The sequence below is a fragment of the Schistocerca cancellata genome, chromosome 8, assembly GCF_023864275.1.
Source record: "Schistocerca cancellata isolate TAMUIC-IGC-003103 chromosome 8, iqSchCanc2.1, whole genome shotgun sequence".
NCBI classification, from domain to species: domain Eukaryota; kingdom Metazoa; phylum Arthropoda; class Insecta; order Orthoptera; family Acrididae; genus Schistocerca; species Schistocerca cancellata.
In genome coordinates this window covers 282,670,220-282,696,704 of record NC_064633.1, presented here as the reverse complement: position 1 = coordinate 282,696,704, position 26,485 = coordinate 282,670,220, and the positions used below count along the sequence as shown (strand labels likewise).

At 44.7% G+C, this 26,485-nt stretch overlaps 1 protein-coding gene across 1 annotated transcript in view; it reads right to left on the bottom strand.

The window, feature by feature from the left end:
- Window positions 1-25,062, bottom strand: part of LOC126094700 (uncharacterized) — a 477,763-nt gene extending 452,701 nt beyond the window's left edge. The window contains exon 1 of the mRNA XM_049909228.1: window positions 24,796-25,062. Coding sequence (XP_049765185.1) covers window positions 24,796-24,864 — 69 coding nt within the window. The 5' untranslated portion in view covers window positions 24,865-25,062. The remainder of the gene's footprint in view (window positions 1-24,795) is intronic.
- Window positions 25,063-26,485: the final 1,423 nt, after the last annotated feature.

The following is a 26,485-nucleotide window of genomic DNA, read 5'->3' as shown; positions in this document are numbered from 1 at the left end:
GCGAACAGGCTTAGATGGTGGGGTTATGTTACACGCATGGGAGAAGCAAGGTTAGCCAAGAGACTCATGGGTTCAGCAGTAGAGGGTATGAGGAGTCGGGGTATACCAAGGAGAAGGTACCTGGATTCGGTTAAGAATGATTTTGAAGTAATAGGCTTAACACCAGAAGAGGCACCAATGTTAGCACTGAATACGGGATCATGGAGGAATTTTATAAGGGGGACTATGCTCCAGACTGAACGCTAAAGGCATAATCAGTCTTAAATTATTATTATTATTTCTCTCCTTTCTCAGACGTTATGTCTGGTTAAAAATGGAAAGTGACGCGGACCTTGATCAAGCGTGACTTCCTTCTAACTGTACGGTATATGTTACATTGCATTTAGGAACTTTCGGGTAATTGAACATGTATCAATAATTACAGATTTCTGTAGTTGTATATATACGTTTGGATGTAGCTGTATGCTACATCCAAACTTATTATTATTATTATTATTATTATTATTATTATTTGATTCATATGTTCTAATTTCTGTGTGTATGATGAAGCGGGAAAAATTTTAAACGTAAGCATATTCTTCTATTGTTCTCAATCTGTAGTTTGGTCAGCAGCAATTCTCGTGCATTCTTCCCAGTCACTTTTCCTTTTATTAACTTCAGAATCGATAGACAATTTGTCTGTAGGTGCCCAACCCATCGGTGTTGAAAAATTCTTCAGTGGTCATTCTCTCTGTCTTTGAAATCTTTAGGACTCTTCTACGATATCATGCCTCAAAATCATAGTCTTTTCCGTTCTGGTCCCCCTACTGCTCGTGTTCCCGAGCCATATAGGACAACGCTCGAAGCAAAAGTTTGTACACACTGTTTCCTGACATTTAATGTTATTAGATATGCGTAGACGCTTCTTCTGTTGAATGATGTTTTAACTTGTGCAGTTCTGCATTTAATCTCCTGGCATGGTCTGGCTATCCTCTGTTACTTTACTACCCAAATGCATAAAGCTGGTCACTTATTTCAGATTGTCTCCATCAAGAAGTAGGTTTGCTGTTATTGGAACTTAACAAAAAACAGGATTTCTTACTCACAAAGAAACAGTCACGATCGCAAAATATCAAATATTTGAAATGACCGGTTTCGGCACATACAGAAGGCCATCTTCAGATTGATTGCACTGTAAAGATTATATAAGCGGATAATAATTAGGGAAGTCAGTCCTGCATAAAATGTACAAGATTAAACTAAAACGGCGCGATGTTTTGCCTATTTTCTCAACACGTCACCAGCTACAGCAAATGGATAAAACATCACGCCTTTTTAGTCTAATCTTCGTGCATTTTATGCAAGACTGACTTCCCTAATTGCATTGACTTTTATAATCTTTACAGTGCATACAATCTGAAGCTGGCCTACTGTATGTGCTGAAACCAGTCATTTCAAATAAATATTAGTTTGCGATCGTGACTGTTTCTTCATAATTAACTATCAACAGTAAGATTGCTGACACTCCAAACCATGTTGGTTAAAGTCTTGAAAGAGGATTTCAGTTTTCTCCTCATTTATTTTCTGAAAATACCTTGTTCATTCCTTCTATGGTCTTTTGTATACTGTTTTCAGATGTGGATTACGCTGCCACATTAGCTACATATTAAAGAATTTTTATGTTTTAACAGAGTACAGTTATCCATTCTACAAATGCATCTTTGAATTCGTTAATATCGCATCCTCAGTGCAAATGGTGAGGAGTAATGAGGAAAGGCTGCGTTTCATTTACTCTTGCAAATTTTGTGCCATTATCTTTTATTTTGACAGTTGCCGCCTAATTCATGTATAGCCGCTGGTTTATTTTCCCGTCTGGGTGATCCAACTTACCGCGCCAGAATTTTGCATTATTTTAGACCAATGTACGTTGCAAAAATTTTCTAAATCAATAAATACTACAAAAAAAGTGTGCTATATGTAAATGTGTAAATCATTTGTAGGTGCTGAAATAGCGCTAATCACGGAAGCCAAACCCCAGTGGCAGAGGAACCCTTACTTGTAGTTTCTAGAAATCGCATGAAATGCTGCACAGTGCGGATTTATCGACTGATTTCTGGATACAAAGTCGTGGAAAGGTGATTTCTGCTGAAGCCAGTCATACAAAGCGCGCAGCCTTGTGCAAACAGTTGAGCAATTTCCGGAAGCCGCCACAGCGTAGATGCTATGACAGATGCGTGAACAGGAAACCAAGCGTGGCACATACCAGCGCCAAGGCCACAAGTGTTGTCTGACATTCCTTGCAGATCATAACTCCGCTGAACTACAACTCAGGCGGGCTATAAAACTGTGATACAGACGATCAACGCATCAAACTGTGTAATTCCACCTTAGTCAAGTACTTAACTGCGAAGCGGTAATAGCACGTATACGCTAATAACAAGGAAACCAGTGAGAGCGAGGTCGCCAATTATGTTTACGGCATTCGAAGCCCCACATATTGTCTGTGCTGCAATCACTACATTGGCTGCTAATGGCAACAGGGCGCGGGACTGAGGGTATTCAATGGTGAGCACAGCAGCCGGCCGCGGTGGCCGTGCGGTTCTGGCGCTGCAGTCCGGAACCGCGGCACTGCTACGGTCGCAGGTTCGAATCCTGCCTCGGGCATGGGTGTGTGTGATGTCCGTAGGTTAGTTAGGTTTAAGTAGTTCTAAGTTCTAGGGGACTTATGACCTAAGATGTTGAGTCCCATAGTGCTCAGAGCCATTTGAGCACAGCATGAAGCTACGGAGCGTAGTGGAACTACTTACAAGGGAACCTGCCCATCGCACCCCCCTCAGATTTAGTTATAAGTTGGCACAGTGGATAGGCCTTGAAAAACTGAACACAGATCTATAGAGAAAACAGGAAGAAGTTGTGCGGAACTATGAAAGAAATAAGCAAAATATACAAACTGAGTAGTTCAGGTGCAAGATAGGCAACATCAAGGAACGTGCGAGCTCACAGGAACGCCGTGGTCCCGTGGTTAGCGTGAGCAGTTGTTGAACGAGAGGTCCTGGGTTCAAGTCTTCCATTGAGTGAAGAGTTTACTTTTTTATTTTCATACAATTATTATCTGTCATCAGTGTCGTATAGAATATATCAGACATGTTTTCCTGTGGAGGAATCGGTTGACCTATGACCTTGCGATCAAATGTTTTCGGCTCCCATTGGAGAGCACGTCCTTTCGTCTACTAATCGCACTGTTTTGCGGCGCGGTCGCAAAACACAGACACTAAACGTATTACAGTGAACAGAGACGTCAATGAACGAATGGACAGATCATAACTTTGCGAAAATAAAGAAAATAAATTTTTCATTCGAGGGAAGATTTGAACCAAGGACCTCTCGTTTCGCAGCTGCTCACGCTGACCACGGGACCACGGAGCGCCTGGGATCACGCTTTCCTTGATGTTGCCTATGTTGTACATGGACTACTCACTTTGTATATTTTGCTTATCTTTTCATAGTTCCACACAACTTCTTCCTGTTTTCTCGATTGATCTGTGTTCAGTTTTTCAAGGCCTATCCACTGTGCCAACTTATAACTAAATCTGAGGGGGGTGCGATGGGGAGGTTCCCTTGTTAGTCGACGAGTAACTTACAGTAGTGCTAAAGTGGTATAAACAGTGATGCTGATAAAAAGCAGATCAGTGGCAACGATAAACAAAGCAACCATTGCATTGTATCTACAACAACAGTTGCCGAAGTTAAAATTTCGCCAGAATGGAATTCGAGGGATTTAACAGACTGAGAAAGAAGTGGCGGATGAAATATCAGCGTTTCTGCAAGATGAGTCAGTGGAACATGGAATGTATAAGCTCGTCTGTGCGGACAATGTACATGATGATTACAACGATAACAATACATGCTTGACAAGTGAAACTGATATTGAAACAAGTGTCGAGCCACGTAGTTCATCATCCGATAGGGAGCCTCAAATCCCATTTCCAGTGAAACGCAGTAAAGAACAATCGTTGTCCAAGGAGCAGGTACTAAACATAATCTGCAGCATAGTATTTTATTTTATTTAGCGTTTGCCTAATACAGACATATCATAAAATTAAATTACATATACATATGTACATACTGACACACAAGAAACTTAAGTTTGTCTTTATAACTGAATATCCAGTGCGTCAATCCAGCGCACAGCATCTGGAGTTGCTAGCAGGAAGTCCTCTTCAGCAGCATAGTAAAAAAAAAAAAAACCAATTATGAACAGATTTCGAACAAGTCTACATCAATATGACCGTACAGTGCATAAGAAAAACTACGGATATTCAAGTGAGGACACAACGCACTTGTTACAAAAACTGGTGTTTGCGCTTTTCAAGGATGCTCGATACAATTTAGAGGATGTGCATGATAGTAACCTACTACGTAATGCACATCAAATTGTGCGCGACATAGATTACAGTAATTTCAAGCGAACCAGCAGCTGATTGCGTAACTTCCAACACTGCTACAGAATTGGAAGGCGTAAAATAACTAAATTTCAAACAAAGGGTCAACATGACGATGCACAGCAAACTGCGGAATCGGCCTGAAAATGAGGCAAAAAAATTTAGCCCAACGTTCAGTAAGAAATTCATTTTCAACTCTGACCGATCAGGATTTGAAGAGGAAATTCATTTGAAAGGAACGCAGGAAATCAGATGTACCAAGATAGCTCTATCAGGATCAACAAACCTAAATGCCTTAACGCATTCGCATACAATTCCGCCCACTGTTAATCTGTATTGTAAATTGGCTGGAAAGTTATGTATTGTACTGCGAGAAGTTGGAGGTGCTCTACCTAATACGATTTTTTCTCGTGTGAGTAATCTTGCAAAGGGCAGTAGGAAATATTTACGTAACAGCAAGCAAGAGTGGGAATACGGGCATAGAGCACTACAGCTGTGGTATAAGCACTGCTTTTACCCAAAAGCTGGTCTAAATAACTTGCTTTTGCTTGGCTCCTGGTTTGCGTATAAAAATCATACTACTGGAGAGCAAAGTATTCCTTACGAAAAGTGTATGACGTTGCACTTCATATCACCTAGAACCACTGACTAAATTCGCCCTCTGGATATTTGTTTTTTCCCTGCCTATAAAACATATTATCGCACTACCTGCAGCTACGCCTTAAACGATACTGTTTCGCAATAAGCACTACGACAGACTCTTTCGCATTGGGCTGCATGCCATCACATTCCATCAGTTCTCATCGCCCAGTTACACTAATATGAGTCTGTACGCATTCTTTAAGAGTGGATACGTAACAAAACGGCCTGCATTATTTGTATCTCCCAAGAAGTTCGCCTAACATTTTGATGGTGCAAACCTTTCGGATCACTGTGACGCGCCATTATTCAAATGGCTCTGAGCACTACGGGACTTAACATCTGTGGTCATCAGTCCCCTAGAACTTAGAACTACTTAAACCTAACTAACCTAAGGACATCACACACATCCATGCCCGAGGCAGGATGCGAACCTGTGACCGTAGCGGTCGCGCGGTTCCGGACTGAGCGCCTAGAACCGCTAGACCGCGCGCCATTATTCATTCGGTGTTCATGGTGCAAGTTAATGGTTTCTTCTGAACATTTCTTTGAAGTCGGCGATGGGCATTTTGTTGAAGCGTAACACATGCATGCCATAGAAGAGTGATCTCTGCCCCTCCCGGACATTCATTTCCTGTCGCCCTCCTGATGCACATGGTGAGTCATTAGCAGCTAATATTTTTGCCTGTCATAATTATTAACAAATAAAATGGTTCAAATGGCTCTGAGCACTATGGGACTTAACTTCTGAGGTCATCAGTCCCCTAGAACTTGGAACTACTTAAACCTAACTAACCTAAGGACATCACACACATCCATGCCCGAGGCAGGATGCGAACCTGCGACCGTAGAGGTCGCGCGGTTCCGGACTGTAGCGCCTAGAATCGCTCGGCCACCCTGGCCGGCAATTATTAACACAACAGTTTCAAATGAGCTTTGTGTGTATTGTACCGGGGACTTAGAAACGACGGAGATGCTTCGTCCCGCCGCAGCCCTCAGTGGTGCACAACTCCACAACAGGCCACAGCAGTCCACCCACCTCACCGCCGTCCCACACCGAACCCAGGGCTATTGTTCAGTTCGGCCCCCAGTGGAACAGCCCCCCCCCCCCCCCCCCGGGAACGTCCCATACCAGACGAGTATAACCCCAAATGTTTGCGTGGCAGAGTAATTACGGTGTACGCCTACGTGGAGACAGTGTTTGCGCAGCAATCGCCAGCATAGTGTAACTGACCCGGAATAAGGGGAACCAGCCCTCATTCGCCGAGGCAGATGGAAGACCGCCTTAAAAACCATTCACAGACTGGCTGCACACCGGACCTCGACACTAATCCGCCGAGCGGATTCGTGCCGGGGATCGGCACGCCTGCTCGCTCGGGAAACAGCGCGTTAGACCCCGTGGCTAGCCGGGTGGGCTAGCAAATGAGCCTTACTAAAGACATTACTTGCAACCTCCCACTCAAGGCGTTCCTTGTAAGATAACCAGTATTGCCCTTCAAATACAGCAGTATGTCAGTTTAGAACTTATCGTCCCGTCGCCTGATCCGGATCGAATCCGCCTCGCAGATAAACAACGTTACCTGGTAAGATGGTACAGCCTGGGTTTGGTTTTTATGCTCTTTCCCACATCCCACTAGATAAATACCGAGCTGGTATCCTCGTTCTGTCTCAGATACATGCTTCGCAAACAGTGAGAAAAACGTCTCACTCTTGCACTTGGGACTTACTCTATACTCAGAGGCGACTCACGTTCCGTCCTGCGAAGTGAATAAGGAACTAATGATCATATGTTTTTAATCTCTTTAAATCACTGTGCATTCCTAAAGCGTCGACTGCACACCGACCAGCGCAGCGCCGCTAAACGGCATTAAGAAGGCGCTGACACGCATGTCATGGAAAGAGCAGGCACGGCCACAACCCCAGCAAGACAGAGTTCAGCGCCCTCTGTCAACGTTGATGTAACCAGGCGCCCATTGCTCGTCGACCCAGTTCGACAGCAGACTTCTAGAGCATTAGCACTGGGTAAGAGGAATATGTTTCTTAGCCTGCGTTCTGCGAGTAGTAATAGATTCCTAAAGTAGTTGCAAACGGATAGTCAAAGTACTTGCATGTGGGAGGCACAGGAAACAAAGGAATCAAGAAGTTAAGTCTCTTTTCTTTGTAGAAATAAAATGTTATATTAATCAACATGTGATACGTACAAATCATTTTCGATTCCTGATACCGGCCATCGCCAACTTCTCTCCTTCCTTATTTGTGTCGATGCTGACTCGCACAGTAGCTGACACAACAATCATCATCATCAGATGCAGTACAAGGTGGATTGGGGTAGAATGTGCAAGGAAGTCGAAGTCGAATATGTTCTTTTCAATCGAGCACTTCCCCTGAGCTTGTCTCAGAAACCACAGAGAACTTAAAAACAAATGGGGGATTTCAGCTGCAGTGCTCAGATCATGTTCTCGAAGTTTTGAAATTCTAACAAGTACGAAAAAATTAAATAGAAGGGAGGTAACCTGCACATTTTGTTCATCTCTACATTTCTTTCTTCTTCTCAATCCCTCTTATGACTAGTTATCAAAATGTTGGCTCAAAAATGGTTCAAATGGCTCTGAGCACTATGGGACAACTTCTGAGGTCATCAGTCCCCTAGAACTTAGAACTACTTAAACCTAACTAACCTAAGGACATCACACACATCCATGCCCGAGGCAGGATGCGAACCTGCGACCGTAGCGGTCGCGCGGTTCCAGACTGTAGCACCTAGAACCGCACGGCCACTCCGGCCGGCTATCAAAATGTTCCGTGTATTACTGTGTACAGCCAATTCCTTGCCTCTTCAGCAGCTTCAGGTGGGCATCTGCATCGAATAATAAACTGATTAAGATTATAGAAATATAATAAAAATCATTGCATCTATTAGAACCTCTACTGACTTCAAACCTACGATCAAGAAAGCTGCTTACCTTAAATGGAACCGCAATTGGCTTTTATCTCAGCACCGTTTATACCGTGGTTCAACTATGTAAAACTAAGTACGTAAACGTCATGTGACGTCAATCCTTCGCATAAGGCTGGGACATAGGTGTTACCCCACATATTTTATAAAAGTTCTGGTCTCTAGACACTGTGACGAGGATCAAACTGACGTGGCAGATGTGAAGTATGTAATACTGGCATGCACCAAGAACAAGGAAGCACGAGAAATACTGAACAGGAAACTAATTGCCTACTACCTGTGTTACCTCCTACCTGTATCGATTCGCCCTAATAAGTACAGTTTGATATCAGGAACAAGCTAACATACAGATGTAAATTTAATACTACACTCCTGGAAATTGAAATAAGAACACCGTGAATTCATTGTTCCAGGAAGGGGAAACTTTATTGACACATTCCTGGGGTCAGATACATCACATGATCACACTGACAGAACCACAGGCACATAGACACAGGCAACAGAGCATGCACAATGTCGGCACTAGTACAGTGTATATTCACCTTTCGCAGCAATGCAGGCTGCTATTCTCCCATGGAGACGATCGTAGAGATGCTGGATGTAGTCCTGTGGAACGGCTTGCCGTGCCATTTCCACCTGGCGCCTCAGTTGGACCAGCGTTCGTGCTGGACGTGCAGACCGCGTGAGACGACGCTTCATCCAGTCCCAAACATGCTCAATGGGGGACAGATCCGGAGATCTTGCTGGCCAGGGTAGTTGACTTACACCTTCTAGAGCACGTTGGGTGGCACGGGATACATGCGGACGTGCATTGTCCTGTTGGAACAGCAAGTTCCCTTGCCGGTCTAGGAATGGTAGAACGATGGGTTCGATGACGGTTTGGATGTACCGTGCACTATTCAGTGTCCCCTCGACGATCACCAGTGGTGTACGGCCAGTGTAAGAGATCGCTCCCCACACCATGATGACGGGTGTTGGCCCTGTGTGCCTCGGTCGTATGCAGTCCTGATTGTGGCGCTCACCTGCACGGCGCCAAACACGCATACGACCATCATTGGCACCAAGGCAGGAGCGACTCTCATCGCTGAAGACGACACGTCTCCATTCGTCCCTCCATTCACGCCTGTCGCGACACCACTGGAGGCGGGCTGCACGATGTTAGGGCGTGAGCGGAAGACGGCCTATCAGTGTGCGGGACCGTAGCCCAGCTTCATGGAGACGGTTGCGAATGGTCCTCGCCGATACCCCAGGAGCAACAGTGTCCCTAATTTGCTGGGAAGTGGCGGTGCGGTCCCCTACGGCACTGCGTAGGATCCTACGGTCTTGGCGTGCATCCGTGCGTCGCTGCGGTCCGGTCCCAGGTCGACGGGCACGTGCACCTTCCGCCGACCACTGGCGACAACATCGATGTACTGTGGAGACCTCACGCCCCACGTGTTGAGCAATTCGGCGGTACGTCCACCCGGCCTCCCGCATGCCCAGTATACGCCCTCGCTCAAAGTCCGTCAACTGCACATACGGTTCACGTCCACGCTGTCGCGGCATGCTACCAGTGTTAAAGACTGCGATGGAGCTCCGTATGCCACGGCAAACTGGCTGACACTGACGGCGGCGGTGCACAAATGCTGCGCAGCTAGCGCCATTCGACGGCCAACACCGCGGTTCCTGGTGTGTCCGCTGTGCCATGCGTGTGATCATTGCTTGTACAGCCCTCTTGCAGTGTCCGGAGCAAGTATGGTGGGTCTGACACACCTGTGTCAATGTGTTCTTTTTTCCATTTCCAGGAGTGTATAAGACCATGTGTCTCGAGTACTGTTAAGAAGACAGCCTGGTTTGAATTTTATATAAGAATTCCAACTATTGTTCCCTTGTATAATTTATACATTACGAAGTGGTATCTCTGTATATGTAGACTCAAAGTATCTTGAATTAGTCACTCCATCTGAAAACATTTGAAGACCATACTTGTACGTAATGTAATTACCTTAGCGTTTTGGTTATCCCCAAAGCTAAGGTTACTCCTTCATTTTGCCTTAACTCAAAGTTTTTATGCTAACTTTGTACCGTTATAAATACTGCTGGCTGTAAGCCTATTGTTGCCTAAAGCCAAAATAAATAAATAAAATCAGTGGTAGGAGAGGCGTAAATGCGGGTCGTGGATCGTGCATGCATAGTTCAGCCGGTGAAAGCACTGCCCGCGAACGTATCGTTCCGGGCTCGAGTCCCAGCCAGGTGCACACTTTTGATCTGCCAGAATGATTTATACCGACACAACTCCCGATGCAGAATTAAATTTGCATTCTTTCATTGTCTCTAATGATCTCGATGTCGACGGCACATGAAAAACATTATTTCCTTGTAATACTATCGGTCAGCTTCGTAGTGTGTAACTGTAGGTAATATCTAAAAAATGGTTGTAGCCCATATCTGACCGATCCCTGTCCATCTCCAGCGCATGCCCACGAACAATTGCATGACTTTCTTGTATCACCGTCGGTCAACTTCGCGGTGCGCAAATTAATGCTCACCTCTCAGGTCTGCGTGGCGTACAGTACCTTTCGAGAACGCCTTCAAGGCCTGCAGGCAACCGCACTACCCCGAAGTTCTTAGCACCTATATACTAACTCCTCACACTCTCACTGCGTGACTGGACCGCTCGTACTTCCCGACAGCGTTTTCTGAAAATTATTGTGAGTAAAGATATTAGCCCCATGTGGTAAAAAAAGAACTCTTGAAAGGCAGTTACAAAGCAATTGTCACGTATTACATTACACGTCGTGATACGAAGGACTTATAAATGCCTGAAGATGAACATCCACTTCTTCTTCTTCTTCTTCATCTTTCATTTCAAGGGCTTGGCGTTGACCCGTTCAGAAACCGAAGGAATTTAACAGAACTTTTGTCTCCGTCCAGTTTGCTTAAAATGTAATACTCAGCATGGCAGGCGCTCGGGTGGCATTCTTCTGATGTGGCCATACGATTTCTTTTTTTTGGGGGGTAGTGCCTAATCTCTTCTGTCATTGTCGTATTCCAGGCGCTTCAGTCCGGAACCGCGCTGCTGCTACGGTCGCAGGTTCGAATCCTGCCTCGGGCATGGATGTGTGTAATGTCCTTAGGTTAGTTAGGTTTACGTAGTTCTAAGTCTAGGGGGCTGATGACCTCAGATGTTAAGTCCCATAGTGCTCAGAGCCATTTGAACCATTGTCGTGTTCATACCTAGTTGCAGTCTTATATCTACACTTCGCACTCTGTCTCTTGACGTTAATCCATGAAGTGACCTCAGGGTCTTCATCCCAGGTGCTTCAAGTCCTTGTTCTTTTCCTTTTCTTAGAATCCAGTTTTCGTAATATACATAAGAACAGGCTCAGCCACCGCGTTGTGCAGTCTTAGTGTTATAGCTCCGCCAACGTGCCTTCCTATACAACCATTTATAGCGCTTTGTTTCTGTATATTTTGCATCACATCCGAGTTAATATTATGTATCGATGTATTTGCCCCGAAATATTTAAACGAATTTACTTATTCCATTACTTTTATTACTAGTTTTTTTTCTTGCAAATTGTAAAATATTATTCAATCCCTCCACATTTTCTCTTAAATCGCTTTCACTGTGTGTTTAGGAGAACCTGGTCGAACACAAAAGAAATGTTTGATAACGTTATTCCTTCCCAAGTCCATCGTGTTGGTTCTTTTAGAATCCCATTCTTCTACAAATCTGTTGACATACACAAAAGGATTCATGAAACTCATTCAGAAAACCAAAGGAACATCCAATTGTAAAAAATTGTTCAAATGGCTCTGAGCACTATGGGACTTAACTTCTAAGGTCATCAGTCCCCTAGAACTTAGAACTACTTAAACCTAACTAACCTAAGGACATCACACACATCCATGCCCGAGGCAGGATTCGAACCTGCGACCGTAGCGGCCGCGCGGTTCCAGACTGTAGCGCCTTTAACCGCTTGGCCACCACGGCCGGCCATCCAATTGTATTACAAAACAATTAAGAGTAGTACGTTTGTCTGCAAGGCCATCTTCTGCAGCAGCTGTTGAAATCAGTTATTATTGGTTTTCCGTCATGAGCTTACTGCAACTTAATTAAAGAGAATTACACCAAACGCTGTTCGCTTTTATTTATAAGAGTAGAAACGCGTCTGGTGTAATTCTCTACAAGCTCAAGGGGGAAAAACAATAATAACCAATTAAGAGTAGAAGTGTGAATATAAGTAACTTAAAGTACTTCGTTTTTAAGGTAGCTAAGCATTTTCTGTTGTCTGAATATAATGGCTGTAAAATACTGACATGCGTGCGTCACAATCACTAAATATCTGTACTTTTGGCGTTTATCGGAATAGCGGAAACACACATTTTCCGGAATTCAAATGGTTCAAATGGCTCTAAGCACTATGGGACTTAACATCTATGGTCATCACTCCCCTAGAACTTAGAACTACTTAAACCTAACTAACCTAAGGACATCACACAACACCCAGTCATCACGAGGCAGAGAAAATCCCTGACCCCGCCGGGAATCGAACCCGGGAACCCGGGCGCGGGAAGCGAGAACGCTACCGCACGACCACGAGCTGCGGACTTTCCGGAATTCTGTACCTCTGTCAGATGGAAACACAAATCATCGAAGCAGTGGAGGAAGCTTAATATTTTTACCGTTAGGGTTCTAGAACGAACAGTCCACCCACTCTTTCAAATCGGTCATCTTTGTTTTTATGTATCACTTATTTTCTTCACTTATCAGCATACATGTCTCTCAGTCCTTCATCTACAGGGCACACAGTAATAGACGATTTAAATTCCAAACCAACGCCAAAGACGGGACTTCTAAAGCGGTAGGTTTGACGGTGTGTTACTGGCCACACATATCTGTGACGAAGCTGATATCCTGCTGAAAGGCAGAGTTATCTTAGAGTCAACTCCTCCAAACTCCGAAAATCACTTTGTGATGCTTGACGGATAGTATTATGGGTCTTCTACTGCCTTTACGTAAGACCAAAACTTCTCAGTATTTCGATCAGATCGATTGACAAAATTCTATTTTCGAAATCATGAAATACTTTTACCATTGCTTTTCTTACGCTCATTTCACCTTCATTATGGCTTCTTTATCAAGAAGTCTTAGGCGCCTTGTGATTGAGGCTCGCTTTCTGTCCGTGTTTCATTTCCAATACATAATTGCGGAAACAGGGTTCTGCCTAGAGTATACATAATTGTCTTCCCATGTTTCGGTCAAGTTTCACCATCATCAGTGAGTTCATTTTATTTTCTCTCTAATAACAGGTAAAAGTTTTTCGTAACAACAGGTCTTTATAGAGTTTTGGGATTACTGTATAACGTTGTTGACAAAACATATACCGTAATATTAAATACTAACTAAAAATTATTTTTTTCCGTTTTACCGCCATGTTTGACCTGAAAATAACTGAAAGTCTTTCGAAAGCTTGCCAGCCTAGCTTGATGTGTTGGAAAGATCTCCAATCTTATGTCTCCCGTCACATCTAAAAGCCGGCCATGATGATGTATTCTCTTACATTGAGTCCTACGTTTCCTATCGTGCTCTACTTATTAGACGTAACTTTTGAATTAGGATGGCTTATGTTCTGTCCCGCAACCTGACATTCCAAGACGAGATCCGATACGAACGTCTGTAGTTCTTCAAAGTCATTTGCCAGTAGTTCAATATCATCTGTAAATCTATGGTTCCTAAGTCTCTTCCCGTTGATTCTGTTACGGCGCAAAGTCAAGTGCCGACAGGCCATTCGGGAACGATAGAGAAGAGATGGCTGTGAAAAGACGTCAGCCAATAGCACGCTGACCGACCACTCTCCAGGACGACAACGAGACAGCAGCGGCCCCTATGCGAAGAGGACATAAGCGCCGCAACAGACTGGCGACGCCCCAGTTGAATAGCGGCTTCAAGACTAGCGACTCTGACAGAATCGTCAGTGCTCGTTACTTCGCTTGTCCACTCTATGTGGCACATACTTGGAATTGTTTATACTGAAGAAGATTTAATATTTCGTACGTCGCCCTTTGCTTGCGACACACCAGTATAATTGCACAGTTAAGTATTGTATCTTTCCCTTTTGTAATAGAACTCATTAATACGACTTGTTTGGATTGTATGTCTGTCGAACTGAGTAAGCAGGCTTCCTAGACTCCACATATTTGATGACGAGCACGGAGACATAATAGATTCTAATTCCGTTTTCTTCTCACTTCAGTTTTGACACTGCCATTTCCGACAGTACATATCAGTTTGAGATAGTTGGGACCACCTTGTTTACTCCTGTGTGAATTGAAAACTCTTGAGTTTGTCCGTAAAAACACTAGCAAAATCAGTAGAAGTTTCGTACAAACGACACAGGCAACCTTTGCCTTTTGCTCAACTAACGCTTGCACGACAGTACCTGTTTTGATTTACGGCTGTGAAACCTTAACACTTCATGAATATACAAGATGGGTACTTAGAACGACACAGCGAGACACGGAGAGATTTATGTTGGGATTTACAAGGAAAGATAAAAAAAGGGAAGAAGTAAGATCAATTACCGATGTCAAGCATATCCTGGAGAGAAAATCCGCTACGAAACGCCAATGGGCCGGCCATGTCGCCACAATAAATGACCAATAGACAAAGGCGGTGCTCGAATGGAGTCAGAGATAGAGAGGGTCCAAAACGACGATCATCAGACCGATAGGAAGATCGCTGGAGTCAACTGGTTGAATATCGTCCAAGACCTTTAATTTTGTAAAAAGAAGTTGCAGACACCTGAGCTTAGTACTTAGAGAGGCATCATCATTTAGTGATAGAAATGACTGATGATGATGATGATGATAAAATACTTATTTTGTAGCTGTCTGTCGTCTGTAGTACAGCTGATAAGCCGGCCGGAGTGGCCGAGCGGTTCTAGGCTCACAGTCCGGAACCGCGCGACCGCTACGGTCGCAGGTTCGAATCCTGCCTCGGGCATGGATGTGTGTGATGTCCTTAGGTTAGGTTTAAGTAGTTCTAAGTTCTAGGGGATTGATGACCTCAGAAGTTAAGTCCCGTAGTGCTCAGAGCCATTAGAACCATTTTTGAACAGCTGATATTTTGCTATAGTGTGTCATCTGTAATTACTCAGGATTCCTCAATGATATATTATATACATATCCCGAAATGCTATAAAAAAGGAAACTATTATTTATGTTCTAGATTTGTAATGTTTTATTACTACAATTATTTATTACGTTCAGCTGTCAACATTGATCTGTTAATAACTTTTTAGCTGTTGTTTGCTGCGTTAACAGCTTTCGAAAATGTTGTGAAGGGATATTACTTGTGATAGGATTTGCAGGTCGGTGAGTGCTGTGAGAAGGGTGTATGTAATTTGTCTGTACTTAGTTTTTGTTGTTTGCAAGTCGTCATGTCCCTAGGTAAACGGTACTTATTAAAATTTTCTTTTGTTTTCCCTGTGCGTTCCTTTGCGTAGGTCTGTATAATTATTATTTCTTTTCCTTCTACTACGGCTTTTTGTGTATGGTATTTTACTTTTGTTATAAGATTATGTGGAAGGCGGTTGCTGCTTTTAAGGAATTTTATGTCGATCTTTGTCTGTTTACTTATGGTTCACATCCATAAGGCTCTTTAGTTTCTTTTAAATCTCTGATGGAACTATCTTTGTTTCGAAGCAATTTTTTAAATGAAGAGAGAATAATGGCTTCAGGTCCTACAGACGATGAGGTGATTACATACTTGGTCTTAGATATGATGTCAGCACCGAGAAAGGTCGAGAAACGAGGAAAATCCGCCGTCGTTGAATCGCAGTGTCAGAAAGCTAGTACAACCGAGAGGAGGCTTAGTGGTTAAGACAATGGACTTTCATACAGACCAGCACGACTCAAATGGTCATCTAACTAAACAGACGGATTGTCAGCATGCCCTGCGCTGAATGCGACAGACGATACGAAGGGTAACAACACGAAAGTCAAGTGCAGCTCATGACGTAAGCACGAGCCGGCCCTGCAGGAAGCTTGGTGACGTATCCCCGCCGCGGGAAAACTTGAGTGCATCCGGTATTTCCACAGAGAATATTTCTTGCATTTTGTCCATTCATGTCACTTGTGAGAAAAAAAAGAAAAAACCTGTCTGTTCAAAATAGATTTGACAGTACTTTTTTGATCCATTGTTGACGCATCTACTTAGATCTGAAGATGATCCAGTGTGATCGAAACATAGTAATCTAATTAAACATGTACAACGGAGGTGGAACAATAAATGGCAGTTATCTTCAGTTTGATGGTGGTTTGTAATAGCACACTTTTTTAACTTTTTATTGTTGCTGCCTAACTTTGTGTTATAAATTGTACCGGAAGATGATCTGCAGCACAGATTGGAACTGGTAGTCGGTAATACAGAATTGTGTTTGAGACGGTGTTTGTTAATTTTTTATACCTATAATCTGCCTACAGGTTAGGTTGAGGTCTGCATCTACAAGTCTGGCATGAGATGATATATAATACACTAAGTAGCATATTCTGTGGCAGAAAAACCACTGTGCCATCCTGTTTGCGAATTAGGTGTTTCATTCGGAGGTTATTTAATTAAGACGACCGCTTCATACTGTTGCAACTTTCAAAAATATTGTTCTTCCTTAAATACCGTGTATAATCAAGCACAAAAATTTGTCCATCCCCACAGCTGATACAGGACCAATAGGTGGGATCCCTGAAACATGTCATAGTAGTTGCAATCTGATAGCAGTGTACACATTCGAAGCACCTTTTAGAGCGCATGCTACTTTGAAGTAGAGCGTTGCACTCCAGCACAGTACTGCGCTATATTGTCTGTGGCACTACTGTGTAGCAGGCTTGGGCGGGACCAAGAGCAGTGCGTCCTTCCTTCGGCACTGCCGCGTTACGCAAGCGATCTGGCAGCGCACCTTGACACGGACGTCGCGTTTGGGGCGAAAGTGTTTTCTGTAGCAAAACAGCGCTACTTCATTCACGAGAAACGCGTTCTATACCGACACAATAAGAAGATAACTTAATGTCGTCAGTTTCTCCCGACGGTCTCATGAAGTGGAACGGAAGACTAATACGGTTAGTCTTGCGGATAAAAATAACTATCACATATCGTAACTGAGATATACACTCCTGGAAATGGAAAAAAGAACACATTGACACCGGTGTGTCAGACCCACCATACTTGCTCCGGACACTGCGAGAGGGCTGTACAAGCAATGATCACACGCACGGCACAGCGGACACACCAGGAACCGCGGTGTTGGCCGTCGAATGGCGCTAGCTGCGCAGCATTTGTGCACTGCCGCCGTCAGTGTCAGCCAGTTTGCCGTGGCATACGGAGCTCCATCGCAGTCTTTAACACTGGTAGCATGCCGCGACAGCGTGGACGTGAACCGTATGTGCAGTTGACGGACTTTGAGCGAGGGCGTATAGTGGGCATGCGGGAGGCCGGGTGGACGTACCGCCGAATTGCTCAACACGTGGGGCGTGAGGTCTCCACAGTACATCGATGTTGTCGCCAGTGGTCGGCGGAAGGTGCACGTGCCCGTCGACCTGGGACCGGACCGCAGCGACGCACGGATGCACGCCAAGACCGTAGGATCCTACGCAGTGCCGTAGGGGACCGCACCGCCACTTCCCAGCAAATTAGGGACACTGTTGCTCCTGGGGTATCGGCGAGGACCATTCGCAACCGTCTCCATGAAGCTGGGCTACGGTCCCGCACACCGTTAGGCCGTCTTCCGCTCACGCCCCAACATCGTGCAGCCCGCCTCCAGTGGTGTCGCGACAGGCGTGAATGGAGGGACGAATGGAAACGTGTCGTCTTCAGCGATGAGAGTCGCTTCTGCCTTGGTGCCAATGATGGTCGTATGCGTGTTTGGCGCCGTGCAGGTGAGCGCCACAATCAGGACTGCATACGACCGAGGCACACAGGGCCAACACCCGGCATCATGGTGTGGGGAGCGATCTCCTATACTGGCCGTACACCACTGGTGATCGTCGAGGGGACACTGAATAGTGCACGGTACATCCAAACCGTCATCGAACCCCTCGTTCTACCATTCCTAGACCGGCAAGGGAACTTGCTGTTCCAACAGGACAATGCACGTCCGCATGTATCCCGTGCCACCCAACGTGCTCTAGAAGGTGTAAGTCAACTACCCTGGCCAGCAAGATCTCCGGATCTGTCCCCCATTGAGCATGTTTGGGACTGGATGAAGCGTCGTCTCACGCGGTCTGCACGTCCAGCACGAACGCTGGTCCAACTGAGGCGCCAGGTGGAAATGGCATGGTAAGCCGTTCCACAGGACTACATCCAGCATCTCTACGATCGTCTCCATGGGAGAATAGCAGCCTGCATTGCTGCGAAAGGTGGATATACACTGTACTAGTGCCGACATTGTGCATGCTCTGTTGCCTGTGTCTATGTGCCTGTGGTTCTGTCAGTGTGATCATGTGATGTATCTGACCCCAGGAATGTGTCAATAAAGTTTCCCCTTCCTGGGACAATGAATTCACGGTGTTCTTATTTCAATTTCCAGGAGTGTATTTCGTTTCATAACCACACACCTTTGCCTAACTGATTCAGGTGTTAATGAGTTTTAATATTTTCGCTGTTCCACATATGTCCGTTGGCTGTTCTACACTGAAGAGCCAAATAAACTGGTACACCTGCCTAATATCGTGTATGGCTCCCGCGAGCACGCAGAAGCGTCGCAACACGACGTAGCATGGACTCGACTAATGTCTGGAGTAGTGCTCGAGGGAACTGATAACATACGTTCTGCAGGGCTGTCCATAAATCCGTAAGAATACCACAGGGTGGATATCTCTTCTGAACACCACGTTGCAAACCATGCCAGATATGCTCAATAATGTTCATGTCTGGGGAGTCTGGTGGCCAGCGGTACTGTTTAAACTCAGAAGAGTGTTCCTGGAGTCATTCTGTAGCAATTCTGAACGTGTGGAGTGTCGCATTGTTCTGCTGGAATTGCAAGTCCGTCGGAAGGCTCAATGGACTCGAATGGATGCAGGTGATCAGACAGGATGCTTACGTACGTGTCACCTGTCAGATCCATATCACTCCAACTGCACACGCGCAGCACCATTACAGATCCTCCACCAGCTTGAACAGTCCTCTGCTGACATGTAGGGCGCATGGATTCACGAGGTTGTCCCCATACCCGTGCACGTAAATCCGCTCGATACAATTTGAAACGAGACTCGTCCGACCAGGCAACATGTTTCCAGTCATCAACAATCCAATGTCGTGTCGACGGATCCAGGCAAGGCGTAAATCTTTGTGTAGTGCAGTCATCAAGGGTACACGAATAGGCTTTTGGCTCCGAAAGGCCATATCGATGATAGTTCGCACGCTGACACTTGTTGGTGGCCCCGCGTTGTAATCTGCGGAAGGGTTGCACTTCTGTCACGTTAAACGATTGACTTCAGTCGTCGTTGATCCCGTTCTTGGAGGATGTCTTCCCGGCCGCAGCGATGTCGGAGATTTGATGTTTTACCGGATTCCTGTTATTCCGGGTGCACTCGTGAAATGGTCGCACGGGAAAATCCCCACTTCATCGCTACCTCGGAGATGCTGTGTCCCATCGTTCGTGCAACGACCAGAACACCACGTTCAAACGCACTTAAATTTTGTTAACCTGTTAGTGTAGCAGCAGTAACCGATCTAGCAACTGCGCCAGACACTTGTTGTCTTACATAGGCGTTGCAGACCGTAGCGCCGTATTCTGCCTGTTTACATATCTCTGTATTTGAATACGCAGCCTATACCAGTTTCTCTGGCTCTTCAAGCGCATTTGCCCTTCTGGACTAAAAACCAGGAAACTGCCTTTTACACACTGGTGTGTAAAAATACGGGCGAAAGTATATTTGGCATGTGTGTCACTGCTAAGTAACACAGTTCGATGAAGCTTGGACCATACGTACAAAGAACTGCAACATATGCCACAGAAGGTAACTGAAAGAAATACGCAATGAGACGAACAGAAATGACACTGTTATTTGAAGACAATAATTACACTGAACTCATCACGATTTATGATCTTGGACATTACAAAAGGCGGTATATTGCTCTTAATATAGTGTGTTCACCACGGACGACAATGTATGAAAAGAAAGCAAAGTGAAGACATCAACTAGAGGTAAATCTGTACCGGTGTTCGTTGAGTGTAAAGTTTGTCTGAACACGACGAAGTGCTACTAGAGGTAGTACTATTTTGACTACAAAATGTTTCATTCAATCGAAGAGGAGGTACACTTAGCTAATATGGAATCTGAACCTTTAAATCAGACATTTTTCATGGACAGTGGTAAATATCAAAGTAAGTTTCAGCAAAAATAGCAGAGCACAAAACGAACATGTTATTCAGTTGTTTCAAAGCCCCTTGTTGCTGGGTGGTAGTCAAACAAGTGTCGTTTGTGCTCAAGCTTTCGCGCCCGAAGTCATTCCAAGTAAAATTTGTATGGGTGTATTACAGAGCAGATACGAAAAGAATGGTGCGATGTCTCAGCTAGTGTCGTATGTGACATACCTCAGCACCGCAATGAGTCTCATCTACGATGAGTCAGTAAGGCCCATCACTCCAGATGACACATCACAAGAGCACTTTATTATGCTTTGCAATGATTCAGAAGCGTGAGCTAGGAGGAGGGAGGGAAGGGCTTATTCCTAAGCTGAAAGGCCAGTGATGGAAGACATTCACAACTTTTGCCACGGGCAAAGCAACAGTGAAACGAAATTCATCCGAAACTTGCACATTATTGCGTCATATATAGAACTGCCACCAGCGTCCCATGGTGAACGTCGATTCGAGGAATTCTTCTGAAACAAAACTGATCGGGAGTACAGATGACAGCTGCCGGCCGTGGTGGCCGTGCGGTTCTAGGCACTTCGGTCCGGAACCGCGTGATTGCTACGGTCGCAGGTTCGAATCCTGCCTCGGGCATGGATGTGTGTGATGTCCTTAGGTTAGTTAGGTTTAAGTAGTTCTAAGGGACTGATGACCTCAGATGTTCAGTCCCATAGTGCTCAGAGCCATTTGAACAGATGACAGCTAACTTTTTTTCCTCGCATAATCTACATTGCGTATTGGGCACTAAAACTCGGAAAGAATTTTTGTCTGGCAATACCGTTCCTCTGTTGCAATCATACTAAACAGTTACAATGACGGCTATTAAAACTAAAGACGGTAATAGTAACAAGTCGATCACTCATGAGTCCGAAGCATGTCTTGAACACCGCCACGTTTTACTAGCTATGACTTGTTATAGTCTGCTCCTACCTGTATACTCATTCGCTCAGGGAATTCGAGTAAGGGACACAGGTTACCTTGTAATCGTAAACACGGTACCATCTGGTACTTGCGAATAGTATTGTAGAGATCAAAGGCACAGTAAGTGACAAGAAATTCTTAAATTCCTAAAGCCAAATTTTCCGTGGCTAGATCGATAAAAAATGAAATGCTTCTCCTATACGATCACTTCGTTGTCAGTTTATCAGTCTGTTAAGATATTATTTTTTCTCTCTCAGGAACGGATAGAGTTATGAAGTTAAAATTTACTGTCCCTTGACCGTGCAAAAAATTTGATCTTTTAGCTAAGTGCACTCTAAGATACGGCCATATGTCAAATATTTTGATGCTCGCAAACTCATGCGTCAAAACCTATAGATGAGCTATGTACATAATTCAGTTTTTATGAAACACTCGAGCGTGAGTCTTACTTGCACTTTTCCGTTTTTCTTTTCGCTAGTCTTTTCCACCAAAGTGGCACCGTTACAGTAAAATTTATGTAGAGAACGTTGGTTGTAGCGTATCACCATGAGCCGAGGCGGTAATAGTACTCGACGATAAAATGACGTAAAACCTTAAGCAACCTTCCCTAACAAATAAATCGCAATATTAATATTTTCTCGTCGAAACAAATTGAATTAAGGGAAAGAAAACATTTGATACCTGCGCCTAGGAAGAGACGACTATTCTAGAGAGCAACTATTGAGTTGTCTGCGACGGGCATTAGTCAGAAGTTCACAGAACCATGCGCTCATTCACATTCCTGTCACGCGAGGTGTGAATCGCTGCAGTTCCCGGAAGGATAGCGACAATTCGAACCAGGCACACGAGCACTCCAGTGTGAAAAGCCGGAAGGTCGTAATATACGTTGGCTGCTGTATACACGTTTGATAGAACGATGTTAAGATGGATGAACAAGTTAGTGTGGTGAATGTCGCTGACATAACAACAGCGATATGGGAAGGAAACTGAAACACCTCGCCCAAACTGCTTACATAGACAAAAAACTGACTGCTTATGTATGTTTCTTTTCCATACAATCAGTCGTAAGTAGTGCCTCAGATAAACATTATTTGGTATTTTTGCTTTATAAGACGCGAGCAGGCAATTCATAGTTAATATGACACACCTCATCACAAGGTAAGACTCTTATTAAATGGCCGGCCGGAGTGACCGAGCGGTTCTACGCACTACAGTCTGGAACCGCGCGACCGCTACGGTCGCAGGTTCGAATCCTGCCTCGGGCATGGGTGTGTGTGATGTCCTTAGGTTAGTTAGGTTTAAGTAGTCCTAAGTTCTAGGGGACTGATGACCACTGCAGTTAAGTCCCATAGTACTCAGAGCCATCTGAACCAATGGCAGGGTACTCCACCGTAATAACAGGTCAACATTGTGGTAAGTTGACACTAACGTTACAATCACTTTAGAGCAGAAAAGAGAAATATACCATGTGTTGTATAGGACCCTGAAGGTGGGAAAGTCCCAAATGGACCAAGAAATTAAAGGGAAAGCGAAGGTACATGGTTGGATCCATACACATAGGTTATACAGGATGAGTCTGGAGGAAGTACACGCTTTGAGGGCTGATATTATTAGTGACTGAACCAAAGAAAAGAAAAAAAAAACAGTTGAACATATGCCCTATTCTAAATTGTAAGATAGATAGAACAAATATATACATTGTTATTTATTTTCTGCATTATTCAAATATTGTCATTGTTTACAAGGTACCACAGTAGTGTAGAAGAAGCTAAGGCGAAAATTTTGATACAGGAGGCTTTTGGTCCATCAAGTCGGGAAACTCTCTCAAACTGGCCTATAAAATCTACCTAAGCTACAGAGTACGCGCATCGCGCGAGAAATATAAGCTATTTTGGAGGAAATTTAACGTAGTTTAATTGTGTACTGCGACACGTTTTCGCTGGAGGGTGCGGTTTACGCGTGATTCAAGAAAAACGTACAAATGTGATATTAAATTTGTTCTGTCTCGGAAACCACTCGGAATAGGGTGTATGTCCATATGAAGTTTTTTGCTTAGAATTATTTTAAGCGTGTACCTATCCTTCTTACTCACCCTGTATTTTATTCCATAGCGATATGTGCTAAGCATAAACCGAGGCAAGAGATGCATCTTTGTGTGTTTAGCTAAGAATTTTCGAAAGCGACGTCACACCAACGGGGAAAGGAGGATAGACAATTAAAATAGTGTGATATTTTTATCACCTGAAAGACAACGAAAGAAACAAAGAAGAGAAATTGCATCGAAAAAAATAGGAAACTAACGTGAAAAAACTTCACTGCTGGAAATACGTTTAGCATGAGAGGTATCCTAGATTAGTTAATCTCGTGAAGATAAACAATGTTATAGAGAATAGCTTATATTATGTGGCTAATCGCGGGTACTGAAGTTCACAGAAAAACGCACTAATTCACATTCCCCTCTCCCTGGAGGATATGTTGTACAAAGCGTACAAGAAATTCTTATCTCCGTACACCAGATTACAATAACAGACCACGGGACTACAGCTGCTGCTGTATCTTTATGTAGCAGGGATTGCTCCTGTAGCTGTGTTTATAGGTCTTACTTCATTTGCAATCGATTACAGTTCTACATTACACTATTTCAGTCCTCTACAATACCATACGATCACGTGGAAACTGGGCAATCATCGTTATGCATCTCAATTATGATACAAAAACGTCTGTCCGCTATGCTGCATCTTCTATCCTGCTATGGTCTGCCCGCGGCAGCACCTCAACAAGCAATTGATTACAAAATAAATAAGAACTATAAATACAAATAAAGGTTATACCCCTATTACACACAAAAAAAGGCTTGGTGATGTTAACTTTAGAGAGCGATCTTTCGCAATATAAGGAAGTTAGAGACACACTAAATCATTCATAATAGTATCAAAACAGAAAAAAAGATGAATCAATTTGTGTTTTGCGTTGAATAATGACGTTAGATTTATCTTGGACTGGTATAAATGCAGACTCGCGCAATATATTTTCATGAGGTGGTGCCCCAGAGCTCTTACATGTTTGAAAAATGTCATATTACCGCCCTGAGATGCTGGTAAAATATTTATACAACCAGTTTCAGTCATCTGACCGTCATCATATTCATAAAAGTACTCACAGCATCATGTTAGGCGAGATATAAAATCGTTCTCTTCAGGTGATAAAACCCTGAATACCACACTGCCATCACGTCGTAATATAAATTACGTCGTCAGTGCTAGGGAGAGCACACATTCGTCTTGAAACTGCCATTGGCGTCCTTTCTGTGGGACTGGGAGTGTGGTGGATACAAGCCAACGTGGGCTCGCGGCAGAGCAGCTGTGATCGTAGTCGGCACACAGCTGACGCTTCATCTGTATAGTGCTGGGCAGTGGTCTGTCTAGCACGAGAAAAACGCACTACTTTGCCGTCGCCGCCTTACCTTTATGAAGCAGGCGTTGAGCAGCACTGCCGCGGCGAGACGAAGCACAGCGGACGACACGCTAGCCATGGCGCCTCCAGCAACTAAACACGTGTCTTTGTCTCGGAGAACAGAAAGCACCGGCGACGCACAAGTGTTCCGCAGGACGACGCTGTAGCAGAAGTCAGCAGTGAAACGTGCGCGGGACGTCAGGGAGTGCGTGTCATGGCCGCACACGGCAGCGGCTCGGTCGCGACTGGCGCTGACGAGGCCAGGTGGGCTGTGACGTCACGGCCGCCACTTTCCCAGCGCAGACTGGAAACTGGAAGGGGCAGCGCAGCCTGGCGCAACCGCCGGCGATGGCTGCTGAGCCACCAGTCTGCGGCACGCAGGCGGAGCCACAGGTGGGCACGCCGCGCCCAGGAACCGAACTTCCAATCATTCCACTGCGCACTTCAAAAGTGGCGGAGTTGGCACATAACGTCAAGAACCTCGCGGAAGAAAATTTCCAATAGCGTTTTTATGGACAGGGCTATTGAGGCAGCTGAGAATGCCATCGCGGTTGAATGAGGCCTCGTCTGTGGACAATACAAACTGTAATAAGTTCAGCACTGTTCGACTGCTCTCTGTAATCCTTTAGACGATTCTTAAGTGGGCCCCCACGAAAAAACCAGTGATCATAGGAGAATGAGAGCGTGTGGAAACATTTTTAAGGACATGCGGGAGAGAAATTACGAACAAATAATTGAGTGAAACACACTTTAATTCCCACATTAGAGATTAACGTTCCGAGAATGAAATTTTCAGTCTGCAGCGAAGTCTGCGCCGATACGAAACTTCCTTGCAGAGCAAAACTGTGTGCCAGAGCGAGACTCGAAATGGTGGAACTAAAGCGGTGGGGATTGGTGGTCAATCGTGCTTGGATAGCTTAATCGATAGAGCAAATGCCCGCAATAGGCAAAGGACTCAAGTTCGAGTCTCGCTCCGGCACACAGTTTTAACATGCCAGGAAGTTTCAGGGTAGCATTTGTTAATTACGTACCACGTTTACGTTGTGTTACAAAAAAAAAAAATGTTCAAATGTGTGTGAAATCTTATGGGACTTAACTGCTAAGGTCATCAGTCCCTAAGCTTACACACTACTTAGCCTAAATTATCCTAAGGACAAACAGACACACCCATGCCCGAGGGAGGACTCGGACCTCCGCCGGGACCAGCCGCACAGTCCATGACTGCAGCGCCTCAGACCGCGCGGCCGTTGTGTTACAAACGTTGTGCATCGTGACGACCATCTGCACCCACGACAGTCTGGAACCGCAATAAAGACACAGTTTCACAAATTATTCGCACAACGTTTCGAACGGTGGGCCATGGAGGGTACAACTGTCGTGACACAGCAAGTGCGCTACTTGAAGGTTGCACATTACGTCCAGCATTTCAGCCGTGGCAACTGCAACAAAAACGTGCGGCGCAATTGGCGGTCGACTTCTCGCAGGAGCAATTCCCAAACCGCCAGTTAATTCCAACTTCCGAATCATGTTCTTCGACCCCAGTGGGGAAAGAGGATCTCTCCAGATTCCTTCAATGCGCCGATACATCTCCAGATTCCTTCAATGCGCCGATACTCGCGAAGAGCAGCAACTGCTGTTTTGATAAAACAACTTCACAAGCAAAGCTCTGCTCACCTTGTCCAGCCGCGCGTTGACTGACT